The 27,936-nt window shown below is 35.5% G+C and overlaps 2 protein-coding genes across 5 annotated transcripts; one reads left to right on the top strand and one right to left on the bottom strand.

Annotated features, from left to right (window-relative positions):
• The first annotated feature begins 47 nt into the window (after positions 1-47).
• On the top strand, positions 48-8,373 carry Or-41 (olfactory receptor 41). The gene is made up of 8 exons (XM_028178927.2): positions 48-589; positions 1,240-1,374; positions 2,559-2,727; positions 3,155-3,261; positions 3,360-3,459; positions 4,452-4,556; positions 5,093-5,248; positions 6,333-8,373. Exons 1-8 carry the CDS (start codon positions 255-257, stop codon positions 6,387-6,389), a joined length of 1,164 nt encoding a protein of 387 aa, XP_028034728.2. The 5' UTR covers positions 48-254; the 3' UTR covers positions 6,390-8,373.
• spas (spastin) lies at positions 6,398-27,713 on the bottom strand. 4 transcript variants are annotated; one of them, XM_028178954.2, is made up of 11 exons: positions 26,918-27,713; positions 26,426-26,596; positions 25,608-25,775; positions 23,272-23,462; positions 19,067-19,267; positions 18,211-18,325; positions 17,042-17,184; positions 15,794-15,984; positions 14,758-14,957; positions 14,122-14,307; positions 6,398-13,098 (listed from the first exon to the last, which is right to left on the bottom strand). In XM_028178954.2, exons 1-10 carry the CDS (start codon positions 27,369-27,371, stop codon positions 14,144-14,146), a joined length of 1,998 nt encoding a protein of 665 aa, XP_028034755.1. In that variant the 5' UTR covers positions 27,372-27,713; the 3' UTR covers positions 6,398-13,098; positions 14,122-14,143. The 4 variants fall into 4 exon arrangements, with proteins under 4 accessions (XP_028034755.1, XP_028034756.1, XP_089594660.1 ...); XM_028178955.2 differs by having other exon boundaries at positions 19,067-19,255; positions 26,918-27,711; XM_089738534.1 differs by having other exon boundaries at positions 23,272-23,456; positions 26,918-27,711.
• Between the last annotated feature and the right edge of the window lie 223 nt (positions 27,714-27,936).

The following is a 27,936-nucleotide window of genomic DNA, read 5'->3' as shown; positions in this document are numbered from 1 at the left end:
GCGATAGGAAAATTATCCGATGTCACTTTACTGGCTTGCATTAGCCAACAATGTTGAGCTCCCAGTCTATGTTATTCTCCGATAACTTCAGTTGACGTTGAGAAAGAATAGTAATTGTTAAAGAGTATTTTTTTATTGTTATTAAATACGTTTCAATAATTTCGATGAATTCTACAAGACTGGAAGTTTTATCTTTTAAATCACATTTAATTGTTAGTCAAGTGTAGAAAATTTTTTGGAATATAATAACAACAATGACGGGCAATAGTACAGATCTATTCCTTGATCGAACCAAAAGAATACTTAACTTCTTCGCTATGTGGCGTTCATTTGAAAAACCAATCCCACTGAAAGTTTATATGGCGTTTATCATGACGACACAGTATTTATTTCTCATATTTGAAATAATTTACATTGTGAATGTCTGGGGAGATATGGCCGAAGTTTCTGAAGCTTCTATTTTGTTGTTCACTCAAGCCTCGGTTTGTTATAAAATTACATCATTTATCAGTAAGACAAACAATTTTGTGATCCTATTGGGTTTAATAGAAAGCGAAATATTTTCAGCCCAAACTGAATTGCATGAAAAGTAAGTGTTTAAAATAGAGATATACGCGCTCTGAATTTAGTTTGATGCGGTTTATACTAAGTTCACACAAAAATGTCACCCAAGCATGACAAGTCTGACCTGATCAGAGCTGAAGACTGGCCGACCCTCTAGTTTCTATCTTAATACATTTGATAATGCATCCTTTTCAGAGTATGGCATGCACTAAGCGCCCAATTTTGGAGTCCTGTAAACGTTCCATTCAATGACAATGATAAATTTTCCTATGGAAAAATTGCTGGTTTCGGTTGATAATTAACCACAATATTTAAAGTTTTGTTTTAAAGCTAACGGAGATCTATCTATGTATATAAAAATGAATTGCTGCTCGTTAGTCTGGCTAACACTCGAGAGCGTCTGGGCCAATTTGGCTAATTTTGGTCTTGAATTATTTGTGGAAGTCCAGAGATTCAGATCTGGTAGTGATGCATTCGCAAAGCAGATAGATGCCCTTGAGTTATCAGGTCGCCTTCGGAGGTGCTCGGGCGGCTGTTAACAAATCCCACTCCTCCTGACTGAGTCTACGCTCGCCCACATTTCTCGGTGAAGACGGAATGGGCCACCAACAATCCCTACATAACAATAAACAACAGTCTAAATGTATAACCTCAAATTATTTCAATTGTTTTCAGGATATTAATTTTGAAAGCTCGTAAAATAAAGCGTCTGTGCATGTTCTTTTTGGTAAACGCTGTTACAACATGTTCGCTGTGGGCGGTTATCCCATTACTTGACATTAGCAGTAAAATGCTGCCTTTTAAAATTTGGTAAGAAAGTAAAATAAACTTCAACGCAAATATAGTGTTAACATTTTTAGCTACCCATAGTAATATGCATAGCTGGGCATTAACTCGTCAATTCGTTAATCGTTAATTAACGAAGTTAACATTTTGACTAACGGATTAACTTTTAAGTTAACTTTTAAAAGCCCTTCGTCGCAAGCGACGGGTTCGACGAGGGCGATGGTCGGTGCTAAAAGCACCGTTAATGGATCGGGAGGATTTTTTCCACGGGTAAAGACATTTTAACACCAAAACGAGCCTCGTTATCAGACGAGAACTTCAACATGTTATTGTTCGTGAAGGGGAATATACACCTTATGCCCGACGATTAAATTACTCATTTGAATTATACAAGTATTTTGTTTTGTTCCTAACCTGTTAACTTCCAGAACTTAACCCAACAAGTTTTTGACGTGACAACGTCTTATAATTCGATGGAGCCGGCTGCACGCACGAAAAAACATCATGCGGCGTTACCTCGCTCTGAGGCGTTCCTTTTAAGGCTTGAAGTGCAAGCGAGAGCGCGCAACGAGCGCAAAGAGGCACAATCGGCCTCCGCGTTCGGCAGCGTTCGACGTCTGTCTCTCTCCTACTTGAGTGAGCGATGCATCCGCGTGTACAGCTGCAATACAATAATAAATTTACGTCATGTTTTCGTCAAGTATGAAGTTCAGTGAAAAGTGAATGTGGTGTCAATTGTCCATAAAAAATTTCTATCAAACAAATAAAATTAAATTTTTCTTTTGAAAAATGAAACAATTCCTTCAGTATTTTCTTATGACGTTGCCACGTTCAACTATCGTCAGTAAAGCGACTTTACAGACAACCGATTTTTATGTACACTGACGCAACGATATAAAGATGCAATTTTACACATATTAACGGATTAACGATTAACGTTAACTTGCGTTAATTCTTCCGAAACCCTTTAACGTTTAACGAAACTAACTTTTTTTGTATGGGATTAACGATTAACGAAGTTAACTATTTGATTAACGGTTCCCGGCTATGGTAATATGCTTCATCAGTTTAGAACTTTCTTTTTTAATCATTCGAGATACTGTAAGATACAATGTAGGAGAGCCATTGCGAAAATCCTGAGGTCTTTTGAAGCCTCGCTTAGAAAAGGATGTGCGAAAGAGCTATTGTAAGATTTTAATTAATTTCAGGATGCCTGCTTCGACCGGCGTATCGCCTCACTATGAATTGGGATATCTTTACCAAATGATTACGATTTACATAAGTGCGTTTCTTTTTATTGGTGTCGACAGCGTACCACTTTCGATGATCATGTTCGGATGTGCCCAACTGGAGATTATTATGGATAAAATTGGCAAGGTGAATTTTGAAACGAAACGAAATAATTTAACTAAAAAAGTTGTAGCATGACCTCTGAGAATTGTTCGGGATGATACCGGCATCTCGTTTTTACCATCGCACCGCCCGCCACCGGTGTAGAGTTTCATCCATACTACCTGGAGCCACTGCGGTCATCCACAGTGCGTTTCGAGAGGACTTTTTTGCCACGTACCATCCGGCTATGGAATGAGCTCCCCTCCACGGTGTTTCCCGAGCGCTATGACATGTCTTTCTTCAAACGAGGCTTGTGGGGAGTATTAAGCGGTAGGCAGCGGCTTGGCTCTGCCTCCGGCATTGCTGAAGTCCATGGGCGACGGTAACCACTCACCACCAGGTGGGCCGTATGCTCGTCTGCCTACAAGGGCAATAAAAAAAGAAAAGCATCCTAAATATATTTTAATTTTAGGTGAAAAGTCGGCCCCTCGATCAGCAACCGATGCAAAGGCAAGCAGTGCTCAATTTTAATTATGAGCTATTAGTTGAATGCGTGCGCCGCTATCAAAGCGTAGTGAGGTAATTAGACGTAATCTGTTTTGAGATTGAGAGAAGATTTGAGTTTTGAGAGTGACCTTAAAATGTGCAAATGTATTTTTTAAACAATGCTATTCCAGATTCATTGAACTAACAGAAAAAACGTATCACGCAAACATATTTTTTCAACTCAGTGGATCGGTTTTGATTATTTGCAACATTGGATTTCGTATTGCTATCGTAAGTTAAGACAAAATACTCTGTTTAAAATGTACTATGTGAATTGGTCTTCATTGTATTTAATCATTCAGTTTTCATACCGTGATTAGGTCATAATAAATTGTGGCTAACTTGGGTACTACCGACTATATAGGTTATACACCAAATGGTGATTGATTAGGTACCTGTGTAGCAGTGGCGCAGTCATAGGGTGGTAGGGCTAGTAAACTGGCACGGGGCACCTCCGTAAGAGGATACGATGATGATAATGCTAGCAAGATGCCGGGGGGCCGCGAACTCAAAGTAACGTGACATACCTATTTAGCAAAATTTTGTAAACTACAATAATATACAACATATTATATATGAGTCGACTATTATCAAAGCCGGCAATGTGACTTTTGGACAATTATTGGTAAATCAAAAAACGAATTATTGACTTTGTATTCCATTGGCAATCACAAAACTCTTCTGAACGACATCTTAGATAAATAACAGGTTGACTATTAACCTTTATTTAATGCAGGTTTTGAACTGTATTCTTTGAAGGAGACGATTATATTCAAATCAATCTGTATTGACATATCAATAATTTTTTTTTGTCCAAATGCACAGATTGCCACCTTTGATAATAGACGACTCATATGTACTTAAAAGTAAACAAAGTTAGGTAGATGTGACTATACTTTTGACACCATAATACAGGTTGTTTTAAAACTGTAACTAATAACGAAGAAAGATGGAAGTTGATGATTACTAACGTAATAGTGCTTAAGTAAGATTGTGTTGAAAAAAATATTTGAGTGATGTTATTTAACGATCAAAAGTACACGGAGCGCGACCAACATTAATGGTATTTTCATTAAATTAGCGATTAACGAGTGTTAAGGGTTCGTGTTTTCAGGAATGATATTTAGGTAACACATTTCATTGTTATTTTATACATATATACGAAGACTATCTAATGATTTTTATATACGTCTAATGATTTGTGTATATTTTCGTATTCTTAGGTAGACAGCAACAGTCTTCAATTTTATTCAATGTTGACATATTTAGTGACGATGCTCTCCCAACTATTCCAGTACTGTTGGTGTGGGCATGAGCTAACGATTCGAGTAAGTACCTACTTGCACAATATATACACTAAATATTTTTTTTAATTATAAATTTTTGAGAAACTTCCTAATTTCGGGGCTAACTTATGACAACGGTACCTACGGAGTTCTACAGTAAATGAACTCTTCACACTGCTCGTCTGCTGCCTAACATACATTGATGGTGGTTTTTTTGGGCTCAGGTGCAAAACTCCTCCAAGATCCACGAATTTAGGGAAAGGTCGTGCGTTATATGTGCATATGTGACTCCTTCCCCGTCGAAGATGGCTTAAAGCAGCTACTAAATGATTCTACTGATTTCTCCCGAATCTTAGAGCTTTACCTGGAGCAAAATCCGGGCAAGATAGAAGGGGCGAATGCGCGGTCCACAATATACCCAGATTTGTGGCAACCTGAAGAACGTCTGACTGAACGAGTCATCGGTGAAAGCGATTTTAAGTTTATGTGTACTAACCTAATATAAAAGATTTTTGCATACACGTTAAAAAACGGCAAATAATTTTGCACATTATTATTATATTTAATAAACATTTTAGGGTGAGGAATTGCGTGAGACGCTGTATCAATCTCCCTGGCATGAACAGGACATCCGCTTCAGGAAGGTTCTCATAATTACAATGGAACGAATGAAAAGGCCTATAATATTCAAGGCGGGTCATTACATTGCGCTATCGAGGCCTACTTTTGTGGCTGTTAGTATATAATTACATTAAAATCAGACAAATCTAATTACTCACTAGCAATTCCAGCAGATGGCACTGTAACGTTAATTCCAAATTATAATTCGCGTCTGGTATAATTAAGTTTGATTTTCGTAAATGGGAATTAAAAAAGTGGGAATCGAAGAAACATGGCGTGATTTCTACTAAGATTCTCTTGTGTTCTTCTTTTGTATATTAAGTTAATCAGCTTCTTGCGATGCCAGCGTCGACTTTACATACTTTTTACTGGTGGTAGGATCTCTTGTGAGTCCGCACGGGTAGGTACCACAGCCCTGCCTATTTCTGCCGTGAAGCAGTAATGCGTTTCGGTTTGAAGGGCGAGGCAGCCGTTATAACTATACTGAGACCTTAGAACTTATATCTCAAGGTGGGTGGCGCATTTACGTTGTAGATGTCTATGGACTCTAGTAACCACTTAACACCAGGTGGGCTGTGAGCTCGTCCACCCATCTAGGCAATATAAAAATAAAAAATCTTCATTTACGATTACATATTTTGCTGTATTGAGATTGATTAGATAAATTGAGAGATCATATTGAACGAATTGAAATATTATAGAATAAAACGAAATAGGAGATAGACTGAAATAATGTACCAGTAAAATGGTGTGAAATAGCAGAGATTTCCATGGACTTATAAACTTCAATGGGCACGTCTAGCCATTTTGTTTCACTTTCTCCTGCTTGTGCACTTCCAAATAGGCAAAAAACTAGGCACTAAACTAACAATATAAAAATAATTCGCATAAGTTCACTTTTTGCATTACCGCAAAAAAAAATACGGAGTATTAATCAGTTACTGGAGCTTATGGGCTATGAGATATACAAACCACAGTGACCACGACGTTAATGGCGCTATCCAACTTGGATGGTATTAGTATGGACATACCATAGATAATTAAACTACTGTCTACCGTATTTATCCTTCAAATTACCAACCTACCCTACTTATACATGGTAGGTATATAATAGATTTAAAACTGGAATGAACCATTCCTTTGCAGCAGCGGTTGGAGAATGAAAAAGTGAAATACTAAGACATTTTTCTTTTACAGATACTCCGCTGTTCGTATTCGTATTTCGCCGTGTTGAATAGAGTTCGAAACGAATGAAAACACTATTCACAAATTAATTGTTTATTTATAAACCGTGTATCACATATGCGTAATGTATAATATTCACGATATTTAGGCAAAAGTGTGCTTAGTTCACGAAAATTACGAAAAATACATTAAAAAAGTGATTCCCACACATACATAGCGTTTTAATTGGCCTTTTTATTATGCGTCATATTGTTGTTCATTTTCCATCAGGCGTCTTTATTGTTGTACAATTACTATTATAGGATATAGATCGGGATTCCCAATTTCAGATTCTCACTCGATAACATAGCAAAGTTCTTAAATTGGTAAGCATTTTGTATGAACAAGAAAAAGACGGGTGATAGCATTTTAAAAAAGGGGTCTCTTACCCAAAACAATTTGGGAATCCCTGATATATTTAGATTATCTATTTGTATTTTACAAACACGAACATCTCTTGTTAACACATAAACAGGAGACTCCGGTAAAAATTGCCAATTAATACAAATTCTACAACAATTATTTTGGGAAACCACATTTTATATTCCTGTAACGCTCAACGATTTCTTAAGATTAAAAACATTAGTCATGTAGATAAATTCGTGCGCTTAAATAATATATAATAGCATAAAGGCGAACGAATACAAAACAATTACAACCGCATTTTAGAATTTCAATTATTCAATAGACCTTTTCATACTCATATGTCATTTTAGACAGAATAAGCTCAAATCGACGCGGGTAAACTTTTATCTGTCTAATTAAGTTTTCGTTCAGAGCTGCGTGTAATCACTTTACGTCGCCTTGGGGAAGACCCATTCTCAGTAGTGATTTTTTTTTATTGCTTAGATGGGTGGACGAGCTTACAGCCCACCTGTTGTTAAGGCGCTACTGGAGCCCATAGACATCTACGACGTAAATGCGCCACCCACCTTGAAATATAAGTTCTAAGGTCTCAAGTATAGTTACAGCGGCTGCCCCACCCTTCAAACCGAAACGCATTACTGCTTCACGGCAGAAATAGGTAGGGTGTTGGTACCTACCCATGCGGACTCACAAGAGGTCCTACCACCAGTGTCAATTATAAATTATCAAAGCTTGTCTATGCGCTTGCTTGTCTTGTTTCGTTGGTAGTACTGTGCGCATAGACAAAGCTATTTCCTTATCGAATTACGAAAATGGTCTGAGTTGTAAAAACGCAACAGACAAACGAGTTATTTTCATATTTATATTAATACTATAGAATAGATTGTCAACCCTGTCAATTTTAAATGTAATCGGAGCTTTATTGAAAATAATATGTACAGCATGAAAAGGCCTATTCCGATTAAAGTTATTTTAATCAAATAACTTCCATAATTTGTTTCATATTAAAAATGTATAGTTAATTAATATTACGTTTTCTTTTCCGTATCCACTGAAATATGTTAATAACGATTGAAAAATTCAATGTAATAATCAGTCAAATTGTTTTTCTCTTTCTTAAGATGTTCGTTACAATACAAAGTTTTTTGACGAAAATTGTTATTGTTCTTTTATTGTTTCCCGCATCATGACCGCCAGGTCTTGTTTACGAAAAAATTAAGGAAGCCAATTAGAGCTAACAAACCTGTTTAATTAGCACCTCACCTTATTGCGTTATTGAATTTTTTGTTACAGCATCAAGTAACAAACTGTAAGTTTTTCATTATTTTCAGACATATACGAAGAGAATAAAGCCTTTTTATCCATATCACAGAAATGGATTACTTTATAGAATACGTATACGTAATATGGAATTCGAAAGCAATCCTGTATGTCTTTTGTAACAAGAATTTATCATATCTGTTTCAATAATTAAATAATAGCAGCGTCTGAGCTTGATGAAAGCTATTTGGCGTTTAAGTCATGCCACTAAGAAATATCTTTGTCCAAGTTATATGGTATATTTGCGCAGTTTTAGGGAACTAGGGAATAAGTGTTTAAAAAATATATAAAAAAGTCAGGAAACTAAACCAACCATTGAAAAATTATTTTAGTAAAGTTTGTATTGTTAGTATCGTTGAAGAAAAATCACTAAGCAACATGAATATAGTATCAAATTTAAAAAGTGTTTGTTCAAAAAAATACGTGTAATGCATATATGTATACATATAATAAAACATTTTTGTGAAACCATAATTATTCTTTTTTTACAGAAAAAAACATTGGACAAAGATATTTAACGAGTGCATAAATGGCGTATTAGTCACGCTAGACAAATTAATTACTGTAACAAATTTTGTTACTCTTTATTATTCGCGGTGTGTTTTGTTTTAATTGGTAATTGCAACTTTATTGGAAGAAAAAAAACCTGTGCATTATCCAAACGACGTGTTACTGCAAAACCACACAACTCCCGAAAACCGGGGAAATTTAACACACGAAACGTTAGGTAAACATTAGAAAAAAAACACGACAAGTGAAAAAACATTTCAAAAAAAAAAAAAAAAACCACAACCAAAACGTTTGGATATTATAAAATCACAACTTCGTTTACAATTTTTGTTATTTCACCGCACACTCGCCTCCTGCATTAACGTTTGGAATTATCATGCAATTTCAATACTGTCCACAAAATTACGCTTGAAATCGATCAAAGATAATGTTAATAATAAGATAATGTTTTATTAACTCTCGGATGTTAATTACTTTTTTTTTATTGCTTAGATGGGTGGACGAGCTCACAGCCCACCTGGTGTTAAGTGGTTACTGGAGCCCATAGACATCCACAACGTAAATGCGCCACCCACCTTGAGATACAAGTTATAAGGTATCGAGTATAGTTAAAATGGCTGCCCCACCCTTCAAACCGAAACGCATTAATGCTTCACGGCAGAAATGGGCAGGGTGGTGGTACCCACCCGCGCGGACTCACAAGAGGTCCTACCACCAGTAAAGGGAAATCCTTAGAAAATCATCTTCGATACAAGCCTTAATTTCAATTTCAAGCTAATTCTATATACAAGTAATTTTTGCAACGAAAACCGGTCCAGAGAAATCAATCATCCTCAATTATGTTCTATCTACTCTATGTATCTATTAATTCTACGTGAGCAAGTTCATTTATTGCATGACAAGCTCCAAACAGTTAAAAAAAAATTCTATATGAGAAGCAAAATGTAACTAACTGCTACATCAGACTAATAATTACAAGGAATGGGTAACACCATTTAAATATCTATACAATAAATTGTGACGTAATTAGAACAAATTCAAAATATAAATTCATAAAACCAAACCAGTTACGTTTATTTCATTCGCTGATCAATTTACTAATCTATAATAAGAATTTTTAATTGAATATGCAATTTCGAAAAGGGCACATCTCTGAAAATGTAAAATGTTCAGGAAATGAAAAAAAAAATATTATTTTCTAAAGCAGTGTAAAATTTAAAATATTAACTTTTTAGGTGTATTTTAGTGTTAATTAGCAATTGAAAATTACTGGAATTATTATAAAATGCTACTACACCCATTTTAAGCCTCAAAACTACATGTATATTATGAAAAAACGTATTTGACAAAATATGCGACATGTGGCCTTTTCGAAATTGCATATTCAATTGTACAAAAGTTTGTAAAAAATTTCATAAAACTTAACGAAAACTCAAAAATTTATACAATCGAGTACCTACGTAACTACGCCACATTTTTTTTTTATCATTTCAATTAATCCTAAAAAAAGCTATTAATTTAAAATTTAACTACACTACAATACTCTATCTAATTCTTTTAACAACACTACTACAAGTCGCTGTCTTTTTAGGAAGTTAGTTAACGAACTATCGATTTTATTTATTAATTACACATCCTTGTTCAATAAGTTCGAACGAAACTATATTATTATAATGGCAAGTTAATTATCGTATTCTCGACTTTGACCTCAGTCAATAAGCGAGTTCGTTCCAAACAAAAATAGTGCATGTCGAGGGGTAAAAAGTTATTTGTTTTAAGCGACATTTATCTTTGTAGCTAAAGGCCCGTTTTATTTGGTACTAACCGTACTCGCCCGCTTCGCTGGGCCTTTAAAATTAACATTACTATTTATTGATACTATTATTAGGGAGTTCAACACTTTGTCGTCGTCGTGGCCTAAAGGATAGGAAATCCGGTGCATTCGTGTTGAGCGATGCACCGGTGTTCGAATCTCAGACGGGTACCAATTTTTCTAATGAAATACGTACTCAACAAATGTTCACGATTGATTTCCACGGTGAAGGAATATGTTATTAAGCATCAACAGTTCGATGTTTTTAATTGAGCTTCAATTAATTTTACTCCATTCGAATAGCTCAAGAAGTTTCTTTGTGCTATGATATTTTTTCCAAATTTTCTGTAGTTACAAAAATGTCGATTAAACCAAATAGCCTACCACTCCTCGATGTTAATACTTTAAACAATATCTGATGTTGAAGTCAGGTTATACGGTGGCAAGTTAAGAGGATCGAGTTTGCCACGAGGACGACAAATATTCATTCAACGAAACAATTTATTGACAAAATTTAACGCGTCAGAAAAATTAATAGTTGACGCGTATCTAAGTGACAACGCGTCACAACACTATCGCGTCTACAAACTACGATAAATTTTATAATAACCATAATGAATCCATTAATTATCTAAGGTTTAAGCAATTGATAACTAATAGTTCAACTGATTAATGGATTTATATTATTTCATCAAACTTCTATTTCACTATGATAATGGTTAGGTACTAAAAATGCATTTTAACTATATTTATATAGTTGAGACATATAAATTTAAGTGCGATACTTGAATGTTCATTGTTGTATAGAAAGATAAAACATCCAAAAGCCAATATTTCCAATGAATTCGTTATACATTTTTCGATTAGTTATAAAAATATAAATTACATAATTACTAAAATGACATTAAATCTACTGATTATTCGAATATGGATGATCCGTATGCGTCGATTGCTTATATATAATCGATTTAAGAAAGATATTTATAATCCCATTAATGGTCCGGATTTTAGTGACTCCGCATATTATTTAAATGGCACACAATATCGACACCATATTAAACATTCTGGTCCAAAATAAATTATATATTAATTCGAAGACATATAATTACTTTTATCAAACCTTTATGAAAATATATTATGTATTATTAGCTCGTCAAATTGAGCATCATTCGACTTACTCAAGACTCGTGTTACAAAATTCGTTAACGAAATCTATATCGATAAAACTATCGATAAGAGATATAGATTAACGAGTGTTTATTTATGGGGAAATGGCTATTAAACAACAATCTAAAATATGCTATAAGAACTGCAACCTCTGTATCGAAACTATATAATTTAATAACGCATAATAAAACCACGATAATCATTATTAAAATCAAGTCAACATAATTAGATTAAGTACATACTTTGCCAACAATTACGAATTAGGATTATCTATAGTGCGACAAAAACGTATCAATCTGAAACCGTGAATCTAGCAACCCTAAAATGCATTATAAATGCCAACATTCGTACTAAGTTTGAAGTACATTTGTATTTAGTTTTCGTCGCAGGATCAAAATATAAACGCATTTTTACCTAAACAAAAAACAACTTTCTAACACTGGGCAGTGTTTCTACGCAACATCTAAATCTAATAAACATCTAATAAGACAACCCTTTTGCGTTGTACGAGTTTTTTTTTGTCTATTACGATCTAAGGAAAGATGACAAAACGTTAGAAAGAAATATAAGAATTAGACGATTTAAAAAAAAACAAGGCTAGGGCTGTCGATAAAAATATTTAAAATTAAATTTCATAAACACTGGATTATACGTTACGCAATCTTAAAAACAAAATGGTTAACGAAATTTGTACAACTGTAACAATATCTGTGATTTGTTCACGTTCGTTATAATTATGAGCAACACTGGGGTTTTTGTTTACATACAATTCTAATAATTGGAAAAGCTTTACGCATAGTTTAGCCGCGTCAATTTAGCCAAAAGGATGAAACACCAAAGCACACATTAGCATAACGCATTCGAGATTAATCTTACAATATCCTCTTGACTTTGGACGGGTAATAACGGGAATATAAGCCGACATAATTAAGAATCAAAGCGGCGCGCAAGCGTCCATTTAAGATTTATACAACATCGAAAGCTACTTCTTAAGTTATCCGGTTTATATTCCGCCTTATAAGTTTGGGAAGTTATGGATTTATTAAGAACTACAGTTGTATAGAATAACAACAGCGCATATAATTGACTAAGATGCTATTCAGTAATATATTAGTGAAAAACGAATGGGACTCAAAGTTAAGTATTTTTTTAGAGAATCACGTGTGCTATTGAAGTTAGTTATTTAATTTAATTTCATTTCTATTAATAATTTAAAATATAATGGCAAGTTAAAATTAAAACAACATTAATTCATTAGTATAAACCAAAACATTACTGACTAGACACGAATATTATCGTTTATTAATTATTATTATTTTTTAAATTAATTTCATAATATTTATTTAATTCAAAGCATGTCATCGAACAGAATCGGCATCCGTTTTAAATTGTAAATTTTTAAATATGGAAATAAAACATGAGATTCGAGTTAACATTTGAGCGACGTTTTGTGGATTGCGACGCATTCGCGTGTCGGGGGCGAACTCCCGCCGCGTGGTCGCGCCGAAGAACTGTCTCCGACATCTCACGACCGGGCGCTCCGCTTATATTCGTAGCCAATATCTGTGTGGGAACAATCAAAACATTAACATAACGAATACGAGTATTTTATTACGAAATATTTTATCATTAGGCACATTTGACAGTGCCCGCATAGTACCGCTTGCGTATTTTGGTCGCAAAGAAATTTCTCGGGTTAAAGGATGAGACAGCCGTAGTGCTATATCAGCGGTCGGGGAACCGGAGTAAATTACCCCAAATGGAGTAAATTTTGGGGGGTAAACATGAAACTTTTGTGAGTAAAAAGTATATATTGAAGTGAAACTTCTTTAGAATCGTTGTGATTTCAAACTCGATCAAACGATATGAAATGAAACGAAAAAAAATTATATTTTTTTCAAAATTATCATGGTGTCTATGAAAGATGCTAAAAAAAGCGATTTCGTTTTTTTGTTCTTCGCCACTTACACAAAAATATTTTGGAGTAATTATTCAAAAAGCTCCCCGACCGCTGTGCTATATCTATTTATCTATCTCTAAGCCCACAGACGTCCACTGCTGGGACATGGGGCTCTCCCAAGCCTCGCCACAACTGGGCACAACGGTCCTGCGCTGTTTGCATTCAACGGATCCCCGCAAATCTCAATAGGTCGTCGATTTACCCCATGGGAGGCGTTAAATTGTGTATAAGAAGTCCGAACGTATTCACGGTGTTAGTTCTATGTGCAACCGCTTAACATCATGTAACTTCGTTGTTTGCTTATTATTGGTAATTAAGAAAAGACTATTAAAATTTATACTAAGTAAACAAACATGATAAAAATTAAAAACACCAATAATGTAACGCAAAGGCGTCGCTTGTTCATGCAACTGCCGATAGTTACCCTAGCGCCATCTAGTGAGCGTGCGGTTAAAACGGAACGTTAAACGTACTTACTACCTGTAATAGGTAAAGCTGCCTCTGATATAAGGCCGATGTAAATAGAAGGATTTGTTTCGAGCCCTACACCCTAGCAGAGGGTAATAGGAAAAAACCAGAAGAAGAAGAGCCTCTGATATAAAGTTATCATACAAGCAATATCATACCTCAACTACCCTCAATAAAAATTCAAAATCCCAAATCGCCATATTGCACGGACCATTTCTCGTACGCGACGAGGCTGTGCGGAGACACAGAAGGTCGGATCCTTTTCAGCGAATCTAGGAAATCTTGGAAGGTAATGCTCCGGACCAATGACAGGTCCAGACATTTCACTTCCTCGGGATCTAGCTCTGTAAAGAAACGAAGCCTTATAAAACCTTACCACAGATTTTACAGTACAGTAGCACTTTCACGATGCTCGTAAGACTTCATTTTACGATGACAACTGAATAAAGATGGAAGATGTATTTGTATCTCTTTTTTTCTATTTTATATGCTCTCATTTAATAAAGATTTAGAATATTATAGACATGTTTATGAAAAACGTGTGGATGAGCTCACAGCCCACCTTGTGTTAAGTGGTTACTGGAGTCCATAGGCATTAATGCGCCACCCACCTTGAGATATATAAGTTCTAAGGTCTCAGTATAGTTACAACGGCTGTACTGCTTCACTGCAGAAATAGGTAGGGTGGTGGTACCTAACCGTGCGGATTCACAAGAGGTCCTACCACAAGTAAAAAAGAGTTCGTGTTATAGAGGTCACGTGTAGGTCGTGTTGTGGTGGGCGGGCGCACGCACCTCGGATGGGCCCGAGCGCGGCGTCCCTGCAGAGCGCGGTGAGGTCGCTGCCGGAGTAGCCGTCGGTGAGCGCGGCGAGGCGCACCAGCTCGTCGTCCGCGAGCTCGGTCTGCGCGGCGCCGCGGGCCAGCACGCCGCGCACCAGCGCCGCCCGCACCCGCGCGTCCGGCAGCGACACGTACACGCGCTTCGGGAACCGTCTGCAACAACGATATCCATAACACCCAATTGAAGACTATGTTCACAATGTTATATTACGCCACATTATAAGACTGCGTTCGAAATTCTAAATGTAATTTAGTACTCTTATACGTATTATACTCTTAATTTGGATTAGGATTTTTCAAGAAGACAAATTAGTTGCAATATCAATTTTCATGTTATTATAAATACTGTCCACCGCAGCAGTGTACCAATAATCACCAAATGGAAAAGTTATTTATTATTTCATTTTTCTGTTCCAATACGTGAATTATTGATATGGCATATTTAAGGTTTAAAAAAAAAACAGATCACAGTCGAGAGCTATGGGTTTTGGCTTTAAAGAGTTCTGTAGGAGAATAGTTGAGAACGAGATCCACATTATCATTAAATTGATTTATTAAAACTAAGTCGTTATTATTGACGTGACAACGTCTTATAATTCGATAGAGCCAGCTGCACGCACGAAAAAACATGACTCATGCGGCGTTACCTCGCTCTGAGGCATTCCATTTAAGGCTTGAAGTGCAAGCGAGAGCTCGCAACGAGCGACAAAGAGGCACAATCGGCCTCCGCGTTCGGCAGCGTTCGACATCTGTCTCTCTCCTACTTGAGTGAGCGATGCATCCGCGTGGACAGCTGCTATACAATAATACATTTACATGTTTTCGTCAAGTATGAAGTTCAGTGAAAAGTGAATGTGGTGTTAATTGTTTATAGCAACGATAATTGCAATAATTGAAAAATGAAACCATTCCATCAGTAATTTCTTATGACGTTGTCACGTTCAACTATCGTCAGTAAACCGATTTTACAGATAACCGTTTTTTTTTACCTCAACGCAGCCTCATCCAGTTCCTGAGGTCGGTTGGTGGCGGCCATCACAATGAGTCTGTCGGCTCCGGCCGCCGGGAGACCGTCGAACTCCACCAGGAACTCCGTCTTCAGCCGCCGAGACGCCTCGTGCTCGCCGGACGATCTCTCGCACAGCAGCGAGTCTACCTCGTCCACGAATATTATTGAAGGCTGTGAACCGATAAGCAAGTGAAGAATGATTTTTAATACGCTTTTATTAGCTTCAAACGTGTGTATATTCGTATGTTTGTAACGGAATCTTTGAACATGATTTTGATAAATAAATAATGGTGTAAAAAAACTAACAAAATACGCTTTTATAGAAAATCCAACTAAAAAATAGACAGCGCTATGACATGTCCTTCTTCAAACGATGCTTGTGGAGAGTATTAAGCGGTAGGCAGCGGCTTGGTTCTGCCCCTGGCATTGCTGAAGTCCATGGGCGACGGTAACCACTCACCATCAGGTGGGCCGTATGCTCGTCTGCCTACAAGGGCAATAAAGAATAAAATAAATAAATAATAATAATAAAAAATTAATAAATTTGAATTAAAAATAGTGTAAGAAAAAATTATTTTATTGTAAAAGAGCGTGGGGTGCTCTTTAGGATATTATCAAAATAACCCTTCTACTCATATCTTTTCATAAAATATTTAAAACTATTGATACCATGCACCCCACGCTTTTTTACAATAACATCATTTTTTCTTACGCTAGTTTTAATTCAAATTTATTAAATTATATTTTCTATTTTTTAGTTGGATTTTCTATAAAAGCGTATTTTGTTAGTTTTTTTAAACTATTATTTATTTCAAACTGCTTTTATGTACTGTTCAATATGTATTGTTTACGGAATTTTATATGTCAAATGGTTTTCAAACCGGTGTATTATTTGAAATCATTAACACAGTGCGGCGCCTAATACGCGAAGCTACACAATACGGCCTTATAAATCATACTGATGGTAGGAACTCTTGTGAGTCCGCACGGGTAGGTACCACCACCCCGCCTATATCTGCCGTGAAGCAGTAATGCGTTTCGGTTCGAAGGGCGGGGCAGCCGTTGTTACTATACTGAGACCTTAGAACTTATATCTCAAGTTGTATGGCGCATTTACGTTGTAGATGTCTATGGGCTCCGGTAACAACTTAACACCAGGTGGGCTGTGAGCTTGTCCACCCATCTAAGCAATAAAAAAAAAGTTTTGTATAACGAGGTGTATTATTACCTGCAGTTCTCTAGCGACTTGGAACAGAGCCCTCACCATCTTCTCGCCTTCGCCCACGTATTTGCTGGTCAGACTCGCGGCGGATATCGAGAAGAAAGTCGCTGAGCATTCGGCCGCTACGCATCGCGCTAGCAGAGTCTTGCCTGAGACAACCAAAGAGATTATGAACCAATTGATAGAAAGCGAAGATAGATAGCATTTTTGTTGCAGAACAGTAATGCTTTCCGATTTGGAGGGTGGGACAAAACTTATACTATATAATTGAGATTCGTGCCTCAAGGTTAAGTTAGTGCTGTCTACGAGCTCTAGTAATCAAATAATTCCATGTCTATGTAATAAATTAAAATCGTGTTATACATATAATGTATAAGATGCTATGTGAGCGTGTAAGACATTTTTTCTTTTTCAGAGAAATGTGATCTCTGTTTTGAATTAAATTAAAACTCATATGTGAACAATGATGTCATTTATGTACAAAAACAATCAATTAACACGAAATTAATTTTTAATTTAACTTAAACAAAACGACAAAAAAAATATTTTCTAAAAACTATCAGAAATCACAGTTATCATTCATTTCGGAGGACATAATAACAAAGAACAGAAATGACTACCAATTGCTAAAAAAAATGGACATTTTTCCTCCATTTAATCGTTAGTGGTCTTAAGGGCAATTCTGACTACGCGCGGGCTGGAAGGGTGAGCTCACGGAGTGTAACTTGAGAGGACTTGCTAACACTTGCCTTAGCAAGACCAGTGCTTCGCTGAATCTACCATCGGATCAGATCGCGACCCCTTGAGAAGATCCGACGAGAAACTCAGTGGGTTTTTATGAACGAAAATTACAAATATTGTCATCATCCTTTTTTCGTGTAGACGTAATTTCAAATTTGCAAAAAACAAATTGCTACAAATTATGACTTTACAAATTTTTGCAAGATGCATAGTTTCTGAGATGTCGCGAAAAAAGTGTTTTCCAAGATGGCGGACGGGGGACAAGGGTGGCGACCCCACAAACTTGAGGTTAAGCTTTTATTGACACATGTCCCAAAAATAAAATTGCGTCCTCTAAAAAATGCAATATTCGGGGCTTAAATTGTAACATTTCAATGGACTAATTATAGTTTTAAATGTTATTACGACTTACAGCGTGTAGAATTTACACTCACCATTTCCTGGAGGTCCAAACAAAAGTAAGCCTCGGGCTGGCGATCGGAGTCCGGTGAAGAGTTCGGGCCTCAACGAAGGTAGAACAACCATTTCTTGCAATGCTTGTTTTGCTGCCTATTGTTAAATTCTTTTTATAGATAACTAGCTGTACCCGCCTGCTTCGCTAGGCATTTAAAATTAATATTATTATTTCTCCTATAGGGGGTCCAACACTCATATAAATATTAGCCTATCCATTAAGTACATGTATTTTCTACATGGATACCAAGTTTCAAGTCAATCGGATGCATGGTTCAGTAGTTATAACGGAACATCCGTAAAGACCACTGTAGATTTATATATTAGTATAGATCAAATTGTAAATTCAAGACCGTAACTATAATTTTAACGGATTTTATTTTCAAGAGAGAAAAAAAACCACGAATAAACCTGATATTTTAGAAACGTTAATTACTAAAAGATCGCGATCAAATAATTGTATTTATTGCGCTGCACGCAATGTATTGGTTAGAATTCAGGCCAGGGTTAATGACCTTGTATGAGGTTTAAGAACTGCATTCGCTTTAGATTGCGGACCCTATATGGTATTTAATTAAATAAATACAAAACGGTTCACTATATTTTTCTTGTTTATTTCTCAATCGACTTTATTGAACGACGAACTTAAAAAAAACAATGGAAACAGTTTTTTTTCTTCATCTTCATTAAAACTGTATAAAATGAATCAACATCTTGAGGTATCATTGATACGTTTCAATTTCTAACAAATAGGGGAACAATAATTTTTACGAATAGCCAAATTAGAGAGTAGCATAGTGTAAGATGAGACTTTTAGGTGACTTTCACGAAACTCACCTCTTGGCCAGCTATATCGTCCCAGTTTACTTTGGGTCCTCCTTCGACTATCTCGTCCAGTATAAGCTGGACCAGCTTCGGGTCGACGCCTCGAACGGTTAGCGCGGGCTGCGGAGTTCTACTCCTGGTGGGCGTTCCGCGTTGCGAGCCACTCACCGCCCGGCGGACTGGCGAACCGTTTACCGGCACCTGGTACGCGCTCTGAGCATGAGCGTGGTAGAATTGCTTATGGTTAATGGCGATGATGTGTTAGTAAGCGATGAATTAAAGCATTGGCACAGGTTTTGAAGTCGTCGTAGCCTAAAGAATAAGACGCCCGGTGCATTCGTGTTGAGCGATGCACCGGTGTTCGAATCCCGCAGGCGGGTACCAATTTTTCTAATGAAATACGTACTCAACTAATGTTCACGATTGATTTTCACGGTGAAGGAATAACATCGTGTAATAAAAATCAAACCCACAAAATTATAATTTGCCTAATTACTGGTGGTAGGACCTCTTGTGAGTCGGAACGAGTAGGTACCACCACCCCGCCTATTTCTGCCGTGAAGCAGTAATGCGTTTCGGTTTGAAGGGCGGGGCAACCGTTGCAACTATACTAAGATTGAGACCTTAGAACTCATATCTCAAGGTGGGTGGCGGCATTTACGTTGTACATGTCTATGGGATCCAGTAACCACTTAACATAAGGTGGACTGTGAGCTAGCCCCAAACAACTAAGCAATAAAAAAATCTTTAGTATACATTTTCGTTATTTGCTCAATTCCTATAAATGTCGTCTCGTGTGTCGATCGTCTCATCAATAGATACGCGTCAACGATTTATTTGACCTCTTAAAAGAAACTAGAACGTAATTCGTCCAATAGAAGACGAAAACATAATACATTTCTCTTTGGATTCGTCGAAAGTTCAATTGAAATGTCTGAAAGCTATAAAATAATTTAAAAAAAAAAAACGAATTAAGGAGGTCGCGGTGACGCATCGAACGATGGAACGCCAACGACAGCGAATACATTTGCCACGCTCGAATGGCAAGATCAAATCGATAATAGTTTTCGTAAATTCAATCAGAGTAAACACGCGTTACTGAAATGGAAAGTGGAAAATTAACTCCCAAAAACCTTTTAATTATTCTAACAAAAATATGTATAAATAGCTTGGGGAAAAAGTATTTTCGCATTATAGTACGTATGAACTTGTAATAAAATCTCTTTGGCTATATATAGGTACTATTTGTATCTGGCTGCTTTTGGTATCATTAAAAGTATAAATTTTAAAGAAGATAATTCCAAATTCAAATTAGCAAAATTTGTGATTTTTATTTATTTTTCGTACTGTCAAGATGAGTGAATATAATGAAGATGTATAATTAAATCTATGTATTTTTAAGATTTAATCTTCGTAACCACAAATAATGTGAAGTATTTTCGAAACATCGTAAATAATATAATGCTAATAAAAAGAGGCGAGATTAAACCGTAAAACTATTTAGTTTTAATTATGTCTATGTTTCGCGAAAATAAAGAAAATCGTAAATAAAATACAACAAAATAGAGTGTTCGATTTTAGGTTCAGAAACCAGTTTTTAACTAATCTACCGGGGAGTTGCAAATTTACATGTTAAATTTGAATAAAATTTACATAGTAGACGCGAGATTACCTAATCGTTGCGAAGCGAGTCAAGTGAATTAGTAATGGCTTTTGTTAATGCTCACGCAAGATGTTAAATGACAAATGGGTTAAAAGTGCACACGGCCTTTAGAATAATTCATCGGAGCGAAACAATTGAATCTTTAAAAAAAATTTTTTGGAGTGTTAGATTTTGAAGAATATTAAAACTAGAACACGCATTTCGATAATATAAAAGTGTAAACAAGATTAATAAGCTGATATTGGCTTGGTACAGATAGCCCTCCTTTAACACGATAAATAGTATTATCCTACAAAACGCGGTGTTGTGCGAAATCGTATAATTTTTCTGAATGAAACATCTCAACTATTACTGTATGTAATTTTTACGTATTATACCTAAAAAAGTAAGCAGTAAAATTTCAGTTATAGTCCCATATATTTATTGTGTGTTCATAGTGCATAATGTAATTTTCAAAAACAAAAATGTAATTTTAAACAAATATCTCGTTACCGTGTTGTAGAAGTACAATGAAATATTGGGGTTTTGGGGAATTTTCTTTTCGTGTTAGAGTGACCCCGAGTTGTAAAATACCGTGTTTTAGAAAGGTTGTTATTGTATGTTTTTTTTTTTTTTTTTTGTAAAAGTGTATTTGAATGCAATTTTCGCAGGCTTCAAGAGGTCCGATTAATTTGAAAATTTGCACATGCATCAAGAATCGATTACTATACAATACATTTTATAACTTCGCTCTAATATCCTGACCAATATCAACAGGATTCAATGTGCTGGTCGGACCATATAGGCTCCACACTCAACGCGAATGTCCACGATGCTTGGATAGATTGAGCTGGCGCAAAATATTCCACGAAAAAGTCATTCAGAGAGGCCCAATTATTGAAAATTATCGACTAAATGAGGTGCAAGACGATCAACAGAATAAATAAAAAAGATGAAATTATTTTTTTGTTTTCTATTTAAGCGTGATTTTTTTAGAAATGCAACTACTTAAATTATTTTTAAGGTTTCAACATGCATGCTTATGTTTATTTAATTTTAAAGTATTTAAATATCTTATTTGTAAAACAAGCACTTTGAAGTTGTACTCAGAATTACAGTGCGCGCTAAATCATTCACACTAATAGCAACGTCACATTCAATTTAGAACACAATTCAACCGCTAATTTATGAGTTTCTTCAACTGCACGGATATCTCTCTAAAACGGACACGAGTGTATGAAACACACACAATATTCACTAACAATAAGCGATCCCTGTACTGTTTGTTTATTGTGTATACCAAAATGGCGCGAACCAGTCATGCGTTCCAGTTTGAAGGGTGGGACGGGCCGTTAGACGATGCAATTGACTTTGACCTCATGTTTCATTGGATGTTTATGACCTTCGGTAGTTATTTAATCTGGAAAATAAATAAACTAGCTCGCAATGTTTTTTTTAAATGGCAACATTGGACTGCGTTTTTTTTTCAAAAATGACCAACCATCAATTCTCGGTTTTATTATATGCTGTTACCATTAACGTTCATCTTTTTGTTTTTATTACCGTATAGGCAGACGATCATACGGCCCACCTGATGGTGAGTGGTTACCGTCGCTCATGGACGTCAGCAATGCCAGGGGCAGAGCCAAGCCGCCGCCTACAAATCATCCTCATTTATGATCGTATTTCAAAAACTTTCTTTCCTTCTACGTCGTAAGTTGATTCAAACGATATTAAAAAGCTACGTACATATAAATAAAAGGAGGAAAACGTATTTAATATTTCGACACGGCTGCGACACAGCTGCGCCAAGAACGCATTTAATACAAGCCTGAATTAATCCAAATTAGTGTTTAAATGGAAATAATAATTAATTTTATTAGCCTTGCGCTCGTTAAGAATCATATCAAGGCGTTAACAGTGAAAGTTCTTAAGCGTTATTTATCTGTGCTCATTGAACTTTTAATTTGAAAGCATATGTAAGAAAAATTATTGGTTGTAAATAAACTCGTTCGCCATGACCTTATGTTACGGCCATGTATGTAATTTGTGAAATTGAAAAAACAACGGAAAAAATGGACATAATAATGCAATCTATAAATATCTTTATTAAGAGACTAGCTTTTGCCCGCGACTTCGTTGGCGTGGTATAGTTCACAAATAATGCTTTATTTTAGAACAAATTTGGTTAGCATAAAAACCGTTATAGTGAGCCAACCTTAACATATAGACATATGCTGTCGCGGACTTTTTTTTTTAGATCTTTTAAGAGGAACAATTCTGTCATTCATTATTTTAGCGAAACTTTAACCGTTTCTGCAGCGCACGTAGCGGCACCTCTCAAAAGGTAAAAATAACCCCCATTTTTAAACATTGCTTGTATTGGTCTTAGCGTGATTTTATATAACCTATAGCCTTCCTCAATAAATTGGCTATCTAACACTGAAAGAATTTCTCAAATCGGACCAGTAGTTCCTGAGATTAGCGCGTTCAAACAAACAAACTCTTCAGCTTTATAATATTAGTATAGATACGTTTTTTTTTTCTTTTCGTTATATCTGTTTAAATTACTTACAGACAATTGTCTTTTAACAGCCGGCGGTGTAGACGCAGGCTTCATGGGGTACCGTGTGTAGCCCCCGTTAGAGCTGTTCGGCTGGGAGGATGATCTGCCCATGGACCTCGGCAAAGTCTGAGATTTCATCAAGGGCCCTCCTCCACTGCTAGGCACTCTTCGGCCTGCCGTAGTCAGTTTTCGTCCTGCAACTGCCTCTTGTGTCAGACTCGATTAAAATAAAACGGGAGGGCTTGATTTAGTACAGTAAAGCATCATTGATAATAGAGAACCGGACTGTTTTTTTTTTTTTTTTCATAAATGCCTCGAAAACATTAAAAAACTGCTTTGACCGCAACTGCATTAGCTGTAACGTCATTAGTGGTCAAAACAGACAAGTCCACCAAAAACACACACATTGCCGACATACAACTTCATAAAGTCATGACTATACAGTTGGTTTAAGGAAAAAAAATGTTAATGATAATTTAAATTAAAAATAATTAAACAATTGCAATAATATTGAACGATCGTCTTAATTAAATTGATATTCATTCGCAATACATTTTTGATGCCTATTGTGTCACGAAGCCTATCTATTATAATTATATAACTATTAGTTGGGTACCTACTAACGTTCCAAAGGCACGCTATGTGAATAGCTTTATCAACTTTATTAAGATACAATAATAATTTAAGCCTAATGAAAGTTTCTTGCTATCGAACAATTATTTTAGACTTATAGATGTAAATGTCTTACAACAAATACGTATTAGACCACAAAACACTAACTTCTTCTATTTTATATTTCTAATCTATTTCTTCGAACATCACGAAATAAAAAGGTACCTACTATAAATTTCTAAGTAAAGCATAGCCTTTGAATGCAGAAGATTGTAATCTTCTTACTGTGTAGTTATATTCTAATCTTGGCAGAATGACGTGAACCATAACTATAGAATCATTACAATGATATCTCCGAAACACTGGCAGATATTGCGGATCGAAACAGCAGAATGCCAAAAAAAAATACCCTATTTTATTCCGAATATAATTGATTTCAAGTGGAGTTATATATATTTTAGTTTGATTAGGCGTGTTTTTTTAAGTTTCAAACTATGATTTAAAATTTTAATTTTAATTAATACATGTTATTACAAGAGTTTATACGTCATGTGAATAGTTAATTGAATCGTATAGATCGGTGGCATCAGGGAAATACAAGTCAATCGTAAAAGATCATGCATGGTCGTTACGTTCCAATGCTTCTGTTTGCACCCGCGTTCCCGAAGCGTGATGATCTACTTTCGGTTCATTGCAAAAGGTTATTTGTCGCGACGATGAGAGTGGGAATTTATTTAAGTGATTAAATGATCAACCCTATTTCAAAGTTTGTTATGGCTTAGGATCGTGCAACGACCTCTGTTATTTCCAAATATACTTTTTAATAACTAAATCAAGTTGCTGGAGTCGTTGTTTACATGTACCAGAAAATAATATAGTACTTATTTAATGAGAGATCTGGTTCAGAACGTATTCGATTATAAATGTACCTTAATTTTTTTTAAAGTAGAAATTTCATCATCATATTAAAAAAATGAGGTTATTTTTTAATGTTATTAGTTTATTTTGTATTTTAATTGTGTACTTGACTATAGAACTCTGACTTACTATGCATTTTTAGACTAACCTTTATCTAATGTTTTTTATATTTACATCTACATTTATTTTGATTTTCTATTTAAGCTTTAATCAGATGAATCGTTCATTAATGGTTGATTGGCTGATTATGTGAATTTAAATATTTTTATCATTACTTTTTGCCTTATAAACATTATAGTGAATGGAAATAAATTAATGGAGTAAAATGAGTGAAGCTTTGATTGTTCAAGAAGAACTTTGATAATTATTTTATTAGTTATGTGCGTACCAAATATTATATGTGACATATTGATACACTACAGTTCATTTACATTTACAATCAGTAATCATGGCGGAAATTTGATTAGTCAGAGATGTTCATGAATGTAATGACTGAGATAGCTAATTTATATACATTATTTAAAGCAATACAGTTATGAGTATTATTAAATGTAAAACTAAAATAAAACATTATATAATGGTTATGCTTTTTTGGTTTGGATTTTACACAAACTACTTTGACAATGTGTTCACTGGGTATACAAGCAAGCGGCATTGTTTACGGAAGCATCACAAATCTTCATGCAAACACACACATACTCGTGCATTCTAATTACATTACATTACTTTATTTCTTCAATAATTGGTTAGTTTTCATTACTTTTTGCAATAAGTTAAGTCAAACAAAGCTAAGCATTATCATTGAGTTGCTCTACCTTCTGTCGGCGGCTTTGTTTGACCACAATTATTTTCTGTATGTGACAGTAACGTTGTCTTGGACTTCTCTAGCGGCTTTCGGACCTTGAGAGGTGATTCAGTTGGCTTTTTGTCACTCCTCTCTGGCTCACTTTCAACACCCAGTTTACTTAGGGCGACTAGGTTGGCTACATCGAGGAATACATTTCAAATAAATTAAAATTGGAACAGTGATTAACTTTTAGCTCCGAGAATCATTGATGGTTAGGTTAAATGATTGATACAGACTTGCCCGATTGAAGCATTTGTATTATACAGATTATAAAATTTTATAATTTTGTACTTTTAAGCAACAGGTATCAATTAAGTTTTATCAGACAATGATTATATAAAATTTAGTACCAAAATATTTTTAAAAAAATGTGAAGATACATGATGCGAGCAAATGACCTTTCAATTCAGATTTTGACTATTCATTAATAAAACTAATACTGGGTGTGATTCTTTGTCACACTACAGTTTATATGAATCTAATCTATTTGATTCAGTTCAGCCTTGATAATAATCACGTGTTAGTCTTTGTTAGGACTAACTAGGTCATCACTTTATCTCAAAACGGATAGTCTAGTTTTATGTCAAACATCTACCTACATTATGACTACAACACCTACACCTTCATGCATCTAACCATTAACCATCAATGACTTAACATGATACAGTGAAGAAAAAACACAATAATATTAAAAATAATAATAAGCTTTGCATGCATACAATCAGCCATTTTAGACTGCATAGCTTGAATAAGCAGTGATTTTAAGTTATACCAATATTTTATTACCAAGGAAATGTAAACGATCCTTAGCCATTCCAAGGTTTGTTTTCATCTTGTCGTGTAGTTTTTGAGCTCTTTGCCAAGCGTCTCCTCTACCTCCCCAGCAGTCGACAGCGATACCTCGCTCCAATTCAAAAATCCCTTTCTTGTACAGTTCTATTGCTAGCTCCTTTTGGCCTGTTTTTATACAATATTAATTTTGTTAACTAAGTTCAAATAACTTATGTGTGTGTTTATATAAAACTAAGAAGCCATTCAATTTATGAGTCAGAGTTACAATGTTTTGTTTATATTTATATCCAACACAAGCAGTGTAAATTATATCATAACCAACAGTTAAGTTTTCAAAACAAACATTTATAGAATCTTGGCTGTTATCCAACTCACAAAAAGAAAAAGTGCACCCTTTTCAGGACTGAATCATTACTCTATAATTACATAGCAAATGAGTCATTACACCCCAAGATCTAACAACATACTATTGACATGCAAACTTGCCTTCGTTTTCCTCATCAATCTTCAAAGCTTTCGATATGTATTCAAAAGCTTTGCGATGATGATGCTTCTGCTTGGCCAGCAGTGGATCGCCTGGTCCGACGTGATGAGACATATCTTCTTGAGCTATCTCTGTGGACACTATACCGTCTTTCACTACAACTTCTAAGTTGCACTCGCCGATCTTACGAGGCTTTTTCATGAACCGATGCGAAGCCGTATATAAGTATTTGAATATCAAAAATAGTTGGTATAAAATTGATCGTAAAATATTGAATAAAATAATTATAGGAAATGAAACAACATAAAGGTTCCGTTTGTGAACAGAAGGTTGCGAAGCATTTCGCAACGTTGACCCCTTAGCTAGGTCTGCATCTCCTTTCTTTGACTTGCGGTTTGGGGACCTGGTATTTTTCCTCGATAATCGGCCACCATTTGAATCGTCTCCTGACACCATCAAGAATGCTGACCCCCTGACTTCTCTAACACGAAACCTCCATACACTTTTCCAAACAAAGAAACGCACGTTTATTTTACCCGTTATCCGTAAACACGGCAGGATTCGCGACTCGTGAAAGCTTTATGTTGAAGTTTATTTTATTCAATTTTTTTGACAAAATTTGACGTTTGTATGTCTTCACTTGCAAAAGCAAAGGGAATTAAGCCCATAAGTTCTTTCTTTGGGATAGAAAACTATCCAAAAAAAAAAAAAACAGCTGTTTTTTTTTTGACGGAGAGAAATCAATTGCTGATTACGACTTTTCTTTGATACTTTAATTTTAATAGTATCTCTAAATGTAGTTCATAATAATATTATAATTACGTTTCAGATTTTAAACCCTTGCCGAGATATTAATTATAAGCAGTTTTAAATCATTATCTTCAAATCCCTACTGGATATTTAAAACTGGTTTTAAGTATTTAGCTAGAAAATTTATTACGTAAGATGCAGGATCGGGTCGCTCCGCTTGGTACAAATCTACCGGGTCTTATATCTCTTACGCCATGACGACTTCAATGTT

The sequence above is a fragment of the Bombyx mandarina genome, chromosome 25 (genome assembly GCF_030267445.1).
Source record: "Bombyx mandarina strain Sakado chromosome 25, ASM3026744v2".
Taxonomy (NCBI): domain Eukaryota; kingdom Metazoa; phylum Arthropoda; class Insecta; order Lepidoptera; family Bombycidae; genus Bombyx; species Bombyx mandarina.
Note: the sequence above shows the minus strand (reverse complement) of the source record. Positions and strands in the feature narration are given on the sequence as shown.

Coding starts and splice junctions, on each gene's coding strand:
- Or-41 (XM_028178927.2), top strand. CDS start 255: ATGACGGGCAATAGTACAGATCTATTCCTTGATCGAACCAAAAGAATA. Junction 3,262..3,359: donor CGCTATCAAAGCGTAGTGAG/GTAATTAGACGT, acceptor ATGCTATTCCAG/ATTCATTGAACTAACAGAAA. Junction 5,249..6,332: donor CGAGGCCTACTTTTGTGGCT/GTTAGTATATAA, acceptor TTTCTTTTACAG/ATACTCCGCTGTTCGTATTC.
- spas (XM_028178954.2), bottom strand. CDS start 27,371: ATGGTGTCAGGAGACGATTCAAATGGTGGCCGATTATCGAGGAAAAAT. Junction 15,985..17,041: donor AAGTCGCTAGAGAACTGCAG/GTAATAATACAC, acceptor ATCGGTTCACAG/CCTTCAATAATATTCGTGGA. Junction 14,308..14,757: donor CGCGCTCGGGCCCATCCGAG/GTGCGTGCGCCC, acceptor GTTTCTTTACAG/AGCTAGATCCCGAGGAAGTG.